This window comes from Temnothorax longispinosus, chromosome 11 (assembly GCF_030848805.1).
Source record: "Temnothorax longispinosus isolate EJ_2023e chromosome 11, Tlon_JGU_v1, whole genome shotgun sequence".
Classification (NCBI taxonomy): Eukaryota; Metazoa; Arthropoda; class Insecta; order Hymenoptera; family Formicidae; genus Temnothorax; species Temnothorax longispinosus.
Window position 1 is genome coordinate 5,332,885 of NC_092368.1, and position 12,123 is coordinate 5,345,007.

General features: G+C 39.7%; 2 protein-coding genes across 5 annotated transcripts in view; one reads left to right on the forward strand and one right to left on the reverse strand.

The window, feature by feature from the left end:
• Nucleotides 1-10,404, forward strand: part of LOC139822496 (uncharacterized) — a 39,606-nt gene extending 29,202 nt beyond the window's left edge. For 3 of the 4 annotated variants that reach the window (XM_071794258.1, XM_071794260.1, XM_071794261.1), the window contains 3 exons: nt 618-795; nt 3,577-3,746; nt 5,181-10,404. In XM_071794258.1, the coding sequence (XP_071650359.1) occupies nt 618-795; nt 3,577-3,746; nt 5,181-10,046 (5,214 nt within the window). In that variant the 3' untranslated portion in view covers nt 10,047-10,404. The remainder of the gene's footprint in view (nt 1-617; nt 796-3,576; nt 3,747-5,180) is intronic. The other variant, XM_071794257.1, reaches the window with a different exon arrangement.
• The window catches only part of LOC139822502 (BTB/POZ domain-containing protein KCTD3), a 52,460-nt gene extending 41,301 nt beyond the window's left edge, over nt 1-11,159 (reverse strand). Inside the window, exons 1-2 of the mRNA XM_071794282.1 lie at nt 10,877-11,159; nt 10,437-10,476 (exon numbers count right to left, since the gene is read on the reverse strand). The gene's annotated coding sequence lies outside the window, so the exon portion shown is untranslated. The remainder of the gene's footprint in view (nt 1-10,436; nt 10,477-10,876) is intronic.
• Between the last annotated feature and the right edge of the window lie 964 nt (nt 11,160-12,123).

The window sequence follows — 12,123 nt, forward strand, 5'->3', positions numbered from 1 at the left end:
ATAAGTGTTTAAAAGGTCTAATGTCCGTTAGTGATATCTAAGTAGCACCTGTCTCCATTTTCATCAAGCATAGTTCTGTGCGGTACATGCGTATCATGTGAAAATGGATTTATTTTCGATATGGATTTAATATGTTGAGTGAAAAATATTATGTAAATAAAGCGGATGTGTGTTAATGCTCTATAAACCAATCCACGTGCCATTTTGTCATTACTGTGATCAAGCATTGACGTTGATGTGATCATGCCTTCTATGATACGGAAAGAATCATCACAACGTTGCAAAAATTCAGGAATCATCGCTAATAGTATTTCACGTATGAAAGTCAAAGTATGTTTTTGTGATTAAAAACTCATATGTTAAACTAACAAGTTTTATAATTACATTCATACGCTATTGCTGAGAGATATATGTATTATCAATTCAAAAACACGTGCAATGTTATCGTAACCAGTTGCACTAATTTTATTTATTTGTAAGAAGATAATTATCGATATTCTAAATTTTTTCTTAAGATTAAGAATAAAGAATAAAAATATGTATACCAATAAAAATATCCAATTGGCCTAATAATTTTGACATCACTATCGCGTTATTTTTTTTGTATCGTTTTGTAGGAAGGTGCGAATATCAACAAGAGCCTAGTGGCTTTAGGGAACGTGATATCCGCACTCGCCGAGAGAGGCTCAACCGGAAGTAGGCCAGGAAGAAGATACATCCCTTACAGAGACTCTTCGCTCACTTGGCTGTTGAAGGATGCACTCGGCGGAAATGCCACCACCATTATGCTCGCCAGTAAGTATCTGCCGGTATTTTCCTTTTGATCTTTCCCCTACCGTCCTCTCTGAACTCGTATTCTCCCCCTTTTTCAGCCTCCGCGATCTTAGAATGTTCCATCGACGTTAAGAGGTTTCCTTTTGGGAATATTTCGCCCGCGCAAATCGCGTTCCCGGTGTGTATTTTCGTGAGGAAATTATAAGCTCGCTTTTCCCCTCTTTTGATCTCAAACCTTCCATTTTAATATCCTTTCTGTTGCTAGAATGACGCACCGTTCTCGCGCGCAGATTGAAATCCAACGACCAATTCGACATTATTTAATTGACCCTTTTAGTGCGAGCCTTTCACGCTAAAGGAGTTAATTAAGATCGGCTACAATCAATTAATTTATTTCACGCTCTTTTGTCTTTCATGTGTTTCTCGTTAAAAATTGTTCAAATCATTCAAATGTCTTCCTCCGAAAACGTTTCGTGAATGTTGGATTACAACGAAAAACCAACCATTTCTCTTTTCTCTTTTTACAACAGCAATTCCTCGTCTTCTTATAAATTCCATTAGTTATCGGAAGAGAAATATAATCGCGAGATTCGTGGAAATTATTCCCATTTGCGATAACCCGGGCTGGATGTAATTGGTTTAAATGCTTTTCCAGGCGAGCTAAGACGCGGAGATTAAATTTCAATAGAGCCGAGATAGAGAGACGCGAAAAGCGGTAAATAAGAAATCTGTAGTGAGCTTGCGACAGTAGCTACGTGATCGATCCATCGCCAATATTCTTCCCGCAGTATATGGTAGTCGTTATCGAACATAATTCAATATTTTTAATAACGTAACGCAAAAATATATGCTTCACAGCTATAATATACACTCTCTAGTACCTATAGATTTAATAAAAGATTATTAAAAGCCAATATAAACAAGTTAAATTAATATGAACAATAAATAAATTAACGTTAGTAATGATTACGTGTATAAAGAATATTTTTTAAATCATTTATTAATTAAATAATCACCTAAATTGTAAAATATTTAAACATACTCGAATTTTTATGTAAATTTTAGTTAATACATTTTTAATAATATTGTTAAAACTTTAGTTTTGTAGAAAGCATGTTAAAAATATTTAGGAACAAAATTAATCCGACTTTTTTAGTAAACTAAACTTGTTCATAATGAATTTATCTTTCGTCGTAGTGTCACCTTAGAAGGCCTGGTTATATTCGACTCTCTTTGAATGCATTAATCCTCACAATAGTTTCTCTTAAGGGAATAAATGTTACGCGAATTGGACAGAGTGTTAAGAAAACTATCGTCATCGTAAAAGACGATTAATATTGAAATTTTAAAGCAGGGAAACGCTATCTTCCCGTAGAAACCTATCGTAGTTAGATAGATAAAGCACGTAGAGAGGATTGCGTTACACAGTTTACCAATAGATAAATCTTTATCTTTTCAAGCAAAAATTGATATCTTTTCCTCGGATTAAAATCAAATCAGATTAGCATTTAAAATATAACAATAAAAAAATAACGATAAAATACATAATTCACGGATGTCTATTTTGAAGATAAATATGAATTATTAATGTTGAATGTATTAACCTTTTCGCGTTCCTGCTTAATCTTCTTTGATTGAATTTGTAGTTTAATTTGATGATTGTGTGTACTAAAAACATGGTAATTTTTAAAATATACATTATATTCGAAATAGTTGACATTGGTCTATGGAGAGGAAGACAAACTCTTCTGTCTTCTATTTAACTGTTTACTTCGATTCATTGATTATCATGATATTTTTATCTCTTCTATCGTTCCGTGATAAACGAAACTGACGTAATTGAGCAGGCGGCGTAGAGAGACGTTAATCAAGGGAAGGCGCGCCAGTCTTTCTTCTTTCGATTCGTCACAATTAATTGCCGAAATGGAAGAGTCGATCGCACGATTCGTACAATTGACCGGGGAACAACGGCGCGGTATGACGAGTTTTGCGAATACTTCTATATAACAGTTCTAACCGGCTTGGCGACGTATATAATTAATCGTAGCGGAATATTTCGAGCCGCTGATCATCAGCAATTAATTGAATTGCTAATAGCATTTCGGTTTATTATCGGGGAGACGTTTAATATTCAACGGACCCGCATTTGTGATTGAGCGTAGTGCGTAGATGAATAGACATTACATTATCCCGCGGACCGCATACTGTCGCCGCGGTGGCGGATTTTATACGTCGATTCCGCAGTACGACGCGACGTCCGGAAAAGATACCGTCCGCTTGAAAATTCATTTCGGATTATCGAGCTCTCTCGGTGAGCCATGAATTATTTCCGGTTGACTTGTCCACGCGGAGTTTCGTTCCGTACATTTCCTCTCGATTAATTCGACAGACGCCCGCCGTTGAAAGTATCTGATTATCTGTATATCTACGGATTTATGAATCGGCGAATCTTATATAGATTTCATGTTTTCAAAGAGCAAGAAATAAAGTATTTCTATATTGAAAATGCACGTGACGTTCTTTTTAGTAAGCTGAAAATATTTCGCACGGTCCCATAGTCTCTGAATAGGCAAGCGATATTTTGCGATATTTCGCGATATAGACCCTTCTAGTAGATATTATTCCTAAAAAAATCTTTCATTATCGATATCTAATCGCTAATGTACTTAGAATGCAATTGGCCGCAGCCGCTAGTATTAATCAGAAAATCGCACTGTAACGATTAAATAGTTGTAGTTGAAACGTACGACAGTTTTATCATACATTCTTAAACGTTAATACGAGTTTTGGTGTTTCTTTCAGCGATCTCTCCGGCTAGCGGAAGTTACAACGAGACCGCGCACACCCTACGATTCGCGCAAAGAGCGCAGAGCGTGGTCAATCGACCAGTGGTCAACGAGGATCCCGTGGAGAGAATCATTCGTGAATTAAGGGCCGAGGTCGCCAGATTGAAATCTTTATTATCGGAAAAGGCAAGAAATTTGCAAGTATTTTACTCAAATTTACGCAAATTATAAGAAATATTAGTTTGAGGACTAAATACGATATATATTGCTATAAATTGAGAAATAGACAGACATATAAAATCAAGAAATATAAAAACATCACAGATAAAAAAATGATTTTAGCTTTTTAAACAATTAAGATAATTACGTAAAAATTGACATAATGTAAAATACAATTGATATCTAAAAATTTCAATAAAATGTCAGTTGTTGCACGTTACACATTTCGGGATTATTTCATACGGTTAAAAATGAATCAACTTTTTACAAATTTTTTTCGCAGAAGTGTTATTTTAATCGAATAAAAATTAACACCACTTACTCGTTTGTCTTCTGACGTGGCTGAAATGAAAAATCGAGCTTGGCGGAAGCGAGGCTGAAAACGCAAAAGGATTTAATCCCCGGCCTGATGTTGATCGAGCGACTTTATAAGTCGCGGCCGGAGATTCGCATGCTGCCGGCAGAAAATATTAATGAGTTTCGAGCGGCGCGCGATCGGTAATAGCGTGATATTATAAAACAAATTTCGCAATTTTGCCTGACGTAGAACGCGCGGATCCGCGATAAATAGCGGCCGATTTTTCAGTGGCGTTTTAACTCGCGCGCGAGAGGGTGTGCGAGTTTATTATCGGGGTTTACCAATACGAGCGGCGTTGCGATATTGTCCGATGTCATTACGTAAATGAGATTCATTGATCGTTTATTTGACACTTATTGAGCGCCCGTTGCGAGCGATTGGCCGAACGATTGCTGATAAAATATAGCACGCCGATGGGTTACGCTTAACGAGCGAACAGCGTTTCCATTTCCATCAGGTAGTTTCTATCCTTCATTTCCACACGTTGCATAATCGCCGATTAATTAAATTCCTCATGCTTCGTCCGCAATCGCAACTTCGTCGACTATCCACGAGCTTGCGCGTCGTATTTTAAATCCGAGATAAAATATTATTCATGCAGAATAATAATTTCTTTTGAAAGATAGAATATCATAATTATGATGTATATTGGAAATGGAAATATTAAAACAAAATCAAATGCTTCTCTCTTTCGTTAAAAGCAGAAAGCTAAAAATTGTCAATTCAAGTTGATATAATTTAAATATTAATTTTAAACATTGATTTAATTATTTATTTATAATTTTCAATTATATAACTTATAATTTACAATTTTAATAACGGTGGAGGTTATTGCGAATTTTAATATATAATAAAAAATTAAAAAGATATATGAGAAAAACTAGAATCTAAAATTAATTATGGAGAAAGCACATAACTTAAAGTACTTTATGCATTGTATGGCGAAAAATTAAGACTATACAGCTTAAAGAAAATTTGCTATCCAAATATGTCATATCCATTCTCGGTTTAAATTAAAATCAGTTATACGAATCTTATTGCAGGATATCGACCAGACTAAGGCGCCGTGTTGCTGCGGCAAAGTTCAAAGTTCAAAGGATTCCGCGACGGACCCTCAGTATCGCAAAGAACAGGAATCGCTCAACACCTCACGATCCAAAGAATCTGATCATAAGAACAAGACTATACAATCGAAAGATAACAGATTTCTCAATGTACTTCCGATAAGAAGATTCAATTCCAGTGACAGTGTGACGGCTTATGAGACGGGCTCTTCAGGGTCCATCAGAAAATTCAAATCTTTCGAGCATCTGCAACTTCCGGATCGCTTTGTTGGCAGTTACAACCAGGCCAAAGTTACCGAGTTGAACGACGAGGACGACGAGGTGGTGGACGAGATCAATGAACCGGTTTTCGTGGATATACCTACGCTGGTAGCTGTGCTGATCAAGCCGGACGACAGTTTGCAAGAATCGTCGGCACAGATCGAGGAGATTTGTTCCGATGAAGTGCAAGAAGATTCGATCGATGCCGATTTTATAGAAGGCAGCAATGAAGATTTCGAAGGACCGGAAAAAATTGACGACGATCATGATGATCGCAGTAGCTCAGCAAATTCCTGCATCTTGAAAGACTCAGAGATTGTTGATCTTCATCAGATTACGTCAGAATGCCTTCCACAAAGTCCGGCATCCGTTGGAAGAAGCAGACCGAGAGGTAAATTCAGTAAGCAAAATTCCGTCGATTTACCTTCGTCAAATTTGAACGTCTCAAAGAAGTTCGGCTCTATCGACGGGATTAACAAGAAGAAAGAACCATTTTTCGGTGTTCAACGATCGCATACGAACTTGGAGAAACGTCCGACGCTGCCCGATCGTGGAAAGAAACTTAATAATATTCGCGAGATCGACGATCGCAAGGCAAATATTAAGTCGGCGAATATTTGGAGAGCGATCGGCAGCAAGGATCATCTGCAGAGAAAGAGCAGCAACGAGTCTGACAAGAGTCTGAAAGACACCAACAGAGCAGGTAGCTATAATAATATTGGCAGAAAGCCGAGTTTAGAAAGCTTGAAAAGGAAAACTAGCAAGGACAGTAGCTCAAGCAGCTCCAAGGACGAACAGATCTTGATTTCGAATTTGACGCGCGACAGGTTAGCGCGCAGAAAGAGCTCCTTAGATCGGGAAGCAGCAACGGCAGCGGCGGGTGGTTTAAAGCATCACACAGCCATTCAGAAAGTAAAACGCGCCGAGATTGTGGCGGCCGTCACAGAAAGACTCTACTCCAGTAGAAAGCCCATAGAAGAGGCCAACATGGCGAGTAGCAATACATCGGGTACGCGTTCACCGCCGGAAAGTACCGACGTGAAGATGCCAGGCAGTCTCCTAGCGCGATCGAAACTCCAGGAGATTTCGCGGAAAATGCTGATGAAACGACGAAGGATCAACGTGGACACGCAGACGGAAACGGCGTCGACGCTGCGCTTCAAGGATATGGCGTGTCTGACGGACGAACCTAAGGTGGTACTTCAAGACGCAGCGGTCCTCACAGACGATCATACGGACGTCGCGGTAATCGAAATGGTAGATCGTCGATTACCTGTTCTTAGGGTAAAGGACATGGCAACGTTGACGGATCAACGACCACCAACCAGCATCTTTCGCTGCAAGGATGCCGAAAGCTTGACCACCGACCTCGACTTCGATGACTATGAACTTCACTCGCCGCGAAATGATTCCGGTATACTTTCCGACGACGTGCAGAATTATACTGAGAGCAATCTGTCTAGCGCCGATGTATCCGAGTTTTATCCGGAAGGTGACAAAAAAGTACCGTGCGTGAATATCGTGGATAGTTCGACCAATACGTTCCTCACGTCGCCGGGGAGGAATTCGGCGGTGCAAACGGCACGTTTAGAAGCAGCGAGTCAGCAAAAAAATAATTCGGAGAGCAGAAACTATAGCAAATGCTGTAGTTTATTTCACGAACTCAACCAACATGTACGAGCGAGTAGTCCCGAGAAAAACGTTATCTCCATATCTTTACCGGAAATGATCAATATAACTATCGAGAGCACGAATGGTCTAGAATCAAGAATAGCGGTGATAGACGGCAATGATGATGCCGTGGAAGAGAAATCGAAACCTATTTCTAGCGACAAGGCAGCTCAGACGGATGAAGAGATTAAAAATGAAATCAAAGGATCTTTTTTAAAGGATTTTACAGTCAAATCGACAGCCACTCAGGCGGACGGCAGAGTTTTCAGGATCGAGAATATCTTTCAAGATCCGAAAGGCAAAAGCTACCATGACGTGACCTCCGATTTAAAGAAAGAAATTGCGATGAAGAAGTCGATTACTTTTAGAAGTTCTTTAGGTACTTCTTCTGTCATCGGGACGAAAGAGAACAGCACAGAGACGGAATGGAACGGAATATACATTAATGATGTTTGTCACAGAACGCGGCCGATTCCGAAAGGCGGTTTAACGCAAGCTTTCATCATTAAGAAACGTAGCTACAGTTTGAATCCTAGAAGGACAATACAAAGATTTGCCCGTCATGATCTATGGAAGAATTGGACCCTTCCGTATCCAGAACAATCGCCAGAATTTTTTGATTATAACAGAGAGACAGCTATGCCATCTTCTACGCAACATGATACTAATTTAGAATTAATTGATGACTTATTCTCTTCTACAATGAACAGCGAATATACTTTTGTCGCTAAAATTCCAAAAGAAACGGCTCAGGAATCATGTATTCAAGACTCTAAAGACAGATGCAAGAACTTGAAGAAATCAAAATCTGTTTCGCTAAAGAACTTATTAAACTACGATTATAATTTTTCGGATGACAGTCTTGATTACGATGAAGACAACATCACGAAGGAAACAGATGAAGCGAAAGCGGTGGATTCGCATGATGACAAGAATTACGAGAGCCCTTGTCCTCCGGATGTCGTTGCGCACACGAAAAAGGAAACTTTGAAGTCAATGAGTCATGTAGATTCGGTTAATGTCGAGTCCTCGATAGATGACGATTTTGATGATACTCAGATCGAATTTCCGAAGAGAAAACCTACTGAAGTGTCAGAGAAGAATCTAATACAGGATTTCAAGGCATTAATCCTAGGAACATCATCGAATATCGTAGATAGTGACTCCGAAGAAGAAGCAAAAACGTATATCAGGCAGTTTGATAATATCAGCAAGAAAAAGGTGTCTTTTTCAAATCCTAGTAACCTCGAGGAGATATCTGACGTTGTGACTAATCGTAAAATTCTAACATCAAAGCAAAACTCAGAGGTAGCTTTGAAGTCTATTATTAAGAAGATAAAGAAGAAGAAGCCGGTTGTGACTGAAAATTTGGATATCGTTCAAATGTCGAATGTCGAAAATGGTCAGTCCTTGCAACAGAAAAAGATACACTCATCAAAGAGCGAGGAAGTTCTATCTACTTTGAAAGAGAATCATGATTCCGAGGATTCCGAAAAATCGCTTAATGACGAGAAGGTGGATTTCTCCAATGAAGATTATCGCGAAAATTCTCGCAACAAAATTATCAAAGACAATGTCGTCATCAATGAAGACACCCGTTCTCGTACAGCATCGAAGAGAAATATTCTTGAAGATTATTTGAATGAGGCAATAACCTTCATGCGCAACATGAACTCTATCAACGAGTACATGAGTGCCACAAACATGTTGGAGAACTATGGAAAGCGTCGTAGAAGACGAGGTCGTCGTGAAAACAATCTGAAGACGGACAAAGATTACACAGAGTTCCGAGGGCGCAGAGTTAGCCTGAAGGATGACACCGACAAATACTTGCAACCGGATAATGATGAAGTTGTTGCTGTCGAATCCTACGTAAAATGTTTAAAAGGTATCGAGAGATTGGAGGCATGCATCGATAAAGTCAGCAAGCATAATCAGGTCCTTCGGGACAAATATGGTATCGATGTCGAGTCTGCTGGCGCTAAATCGAGTTTAGCGAGTCCCAGTGTAGACTCCGGTGTGTCCAGCATCATTGACAACGCGATCCATCAATGCGGGAATACTGTTTCCGAAAATGATGCTGAGAATTGCGATGAGTCCAATCTTTTCAGGATTTCCTTGCCGCTTTTGTCTTCCACTCGAATTGACGTCACAAAACGGTCTACGTCAAATGAGCCAGAAAAGTATCGAGCTCTTACTGAGACAGATGAACACGATCTTGACGACAAGAACAACAATATTACAACTGAGGATGATCTCGAGCGTAAAATCTTCGATCAACTAATGGGCGCAGCCGATTTTAGTAAATGCTGGAGTCTGAAACAATCCCGACAGGAACGCCTCCGGAAAATATCCGACCTTAGATCGCAAAGCCTGACAACTTACTCCAAGTTACGGGGGACTTTCCAACAAGACACTCATGGCATCCTTAATTTCGACGAAGTTTCTACCGCCGAGGATTATCTCGGCCACATTCGTGGAATTGAGAGTAGCGCCTGGACATTTAAGAAAACGAAACTCTCGGATCAAGCAGACGATATATTGTCTACTAACTCGAGGACATCGATCGGTTTGAAGATTGATTCTGAAGAATTTTGCAACGAATCGCCGAAAGACTACGATAATCTGTCAGACATTGAAGCGTCAAACGAACCGACGATTTTCGAGATAAAGCATCATGATTATCTGGCAGACCCTGCAAAATCGATCGCGATAGGACAAACGCCTTATGTAAAAAAAGAAATCACGCGGAGGTCAAGAGATAGTTTAAGAACTGATTTAATGAATCCCAGACTTGGAGATTCTTTCACCGTGGAATTGAAATATCCTGGTAGTCCGAGGGCGAAATTTTTGGAGCTTTTAAAAGAGAGGAGACGTATCGTAGAAAACAGCAGAGGTACGAATGCATTTTAAGGATATCATTCAAGCGATCTTTCTTTTAAAATTATAGATTATAATATACCTATTATAACATTTGTAATATATTCATATGTATATTCTTAATCTTTAGGGTTTTAATTTTGTCTGTAATAATTGTAGAAAATGTAGGAACAAATAGGTAACGAATGTATTCAGATATTTCATTAGATTAAGTAATAATACAGAACACTTTACCTCTATATATTATCACTGTAAATAAAAATTTTTATATAATATGTCTAATAAATTACATAAGTTAGAAAAAAACTGTTTGTAACTATTTTAATATCTCATTTCTTGTACATACATTTTATTTACTTTTGCGATATAATTTTTGTACATTGCCTCTCGAAATAAAATACATTGGAATAAAAAATAACTCACCGGCCGATGCGCAACAGCGGAGTTGTAATTCTGCGTTGATCTGTAACAAAAGAAATATTTTTATATTAAAGCTACGTCCAAGATAATCGATAGTAAATAATTATTGCCCGTTTTTAAAACGTCATTTTGACAACTATCTGATTTAAAAATGTGAGAAACAATCGCGGCTGGCGGCGCCACAAGCGGCTGGATATTTCCGCGTTAATTTTAGTTCGCATAATTAATCCGCGAAAAATTTTACAAATAATATTGCGACCGTGCGAATAAGAGAGAGACGCGACGTTCGCGACACGTGTAATATATCTCTTCTCACTTAGCTCGCATACGCCGGAGATCGGACTCGGCCCGAAATTACACTGTAGTTAAACGGCGAAAGTGGCAAAGTCCACCACAGAACTGACAAGACGGCAAAATATAATAAATGATTAACAACTACTCACCCCACAGTCGCTCCGCCGTCGCCCGATGCCTCCCAGGCCTCCTTTTCCTCTCCTCGATCCTCCAGCACGAGGATTCTCTAACTCCTTAACGACAGTTTCAATATCGTTGCGCAGATTTTTTACCATATGTATAATACCTGCATAATACCTGTGCAACGATACCGAACCTGTCGTTAAGGAGTTATGGCGTTTTCGATTTACTACTCGACCCGACTCGGGTCGCATCAATGGACGTGGAATACATACATAGATATGTATGCATTCCACGTCAATGATGCTAGAGTCCTGTATACATGATGCGACCCGAGTCGGTTTGAGTCGCAAATCGAAAACGCTATTAGAGATCCCCGTGTAGTCCTACTCCGTTGCAGCGTTGGTTCCTTGTCACATCTCCGTCGGCGAACTCACTCACTCGTTCACGCGTCGTCGCTTCTGGGGCCCGATTCTCTATCGACAAACGTATGCGTAAACTCTGCTCTAACAGAAAAGCTGCAAGCTTATTGGCTAAAAACTGTGCGATAGCCAATCAATTTGCAGCCTTTCTGTTAGAGCAGAGTTTGCGCATACGTTTCTCGTTAGAGAATCGGGCCCCTCTGATCGCGCGATACTTTCGACACTTTGCACGGTACTCCGAGCATTTAATCTCGCGACGCAGCGCGTATTTACACGGCGTTGAAAGAATTACGTCGGAGAAGCTACGAAACTATACGCGTGGCCCGAACACACACTTTTTTATAACAGTAACAGTAAAGTTTCGACCAATCGCGTTGCTTGAATCGGGAACGTACGGCCGTACATATATGTTCCCGAATCGAGCAACGCGATTGGTCGAAACTTTACTGTTACTGTTACGAAAAAGTGTGTGTCCGGGGCTTAATTAACATGGCGACGCGCAGGCGGGGGCTGAGAGAATTTTGTAAATCGCGCGGCCAACTTCACTCGCGAGCAACCGTCGGCGTCGCGAGGACGCTTCACTTGCTGCTTGTGAAGCGTTTTTTGTCAACTACAATTAAATCATCGATTTACGAACAGTGTCTGTCACCCGCGATCGCCAGATATCGAGACACGATCAAATACGAAGGTATATAAATGTACGACGTTAATAGACACTGCGATAGTTAATTAAACACGTCGCGGCGTCACTCGATTTTAGCGTCCATTCGTATCGTTAATGAAATTCTTTATCCGTGTTCCGAAACGATGTCCAATCAACTTTGTTCCGAATTTCGAAGTCGCGCGACACAACG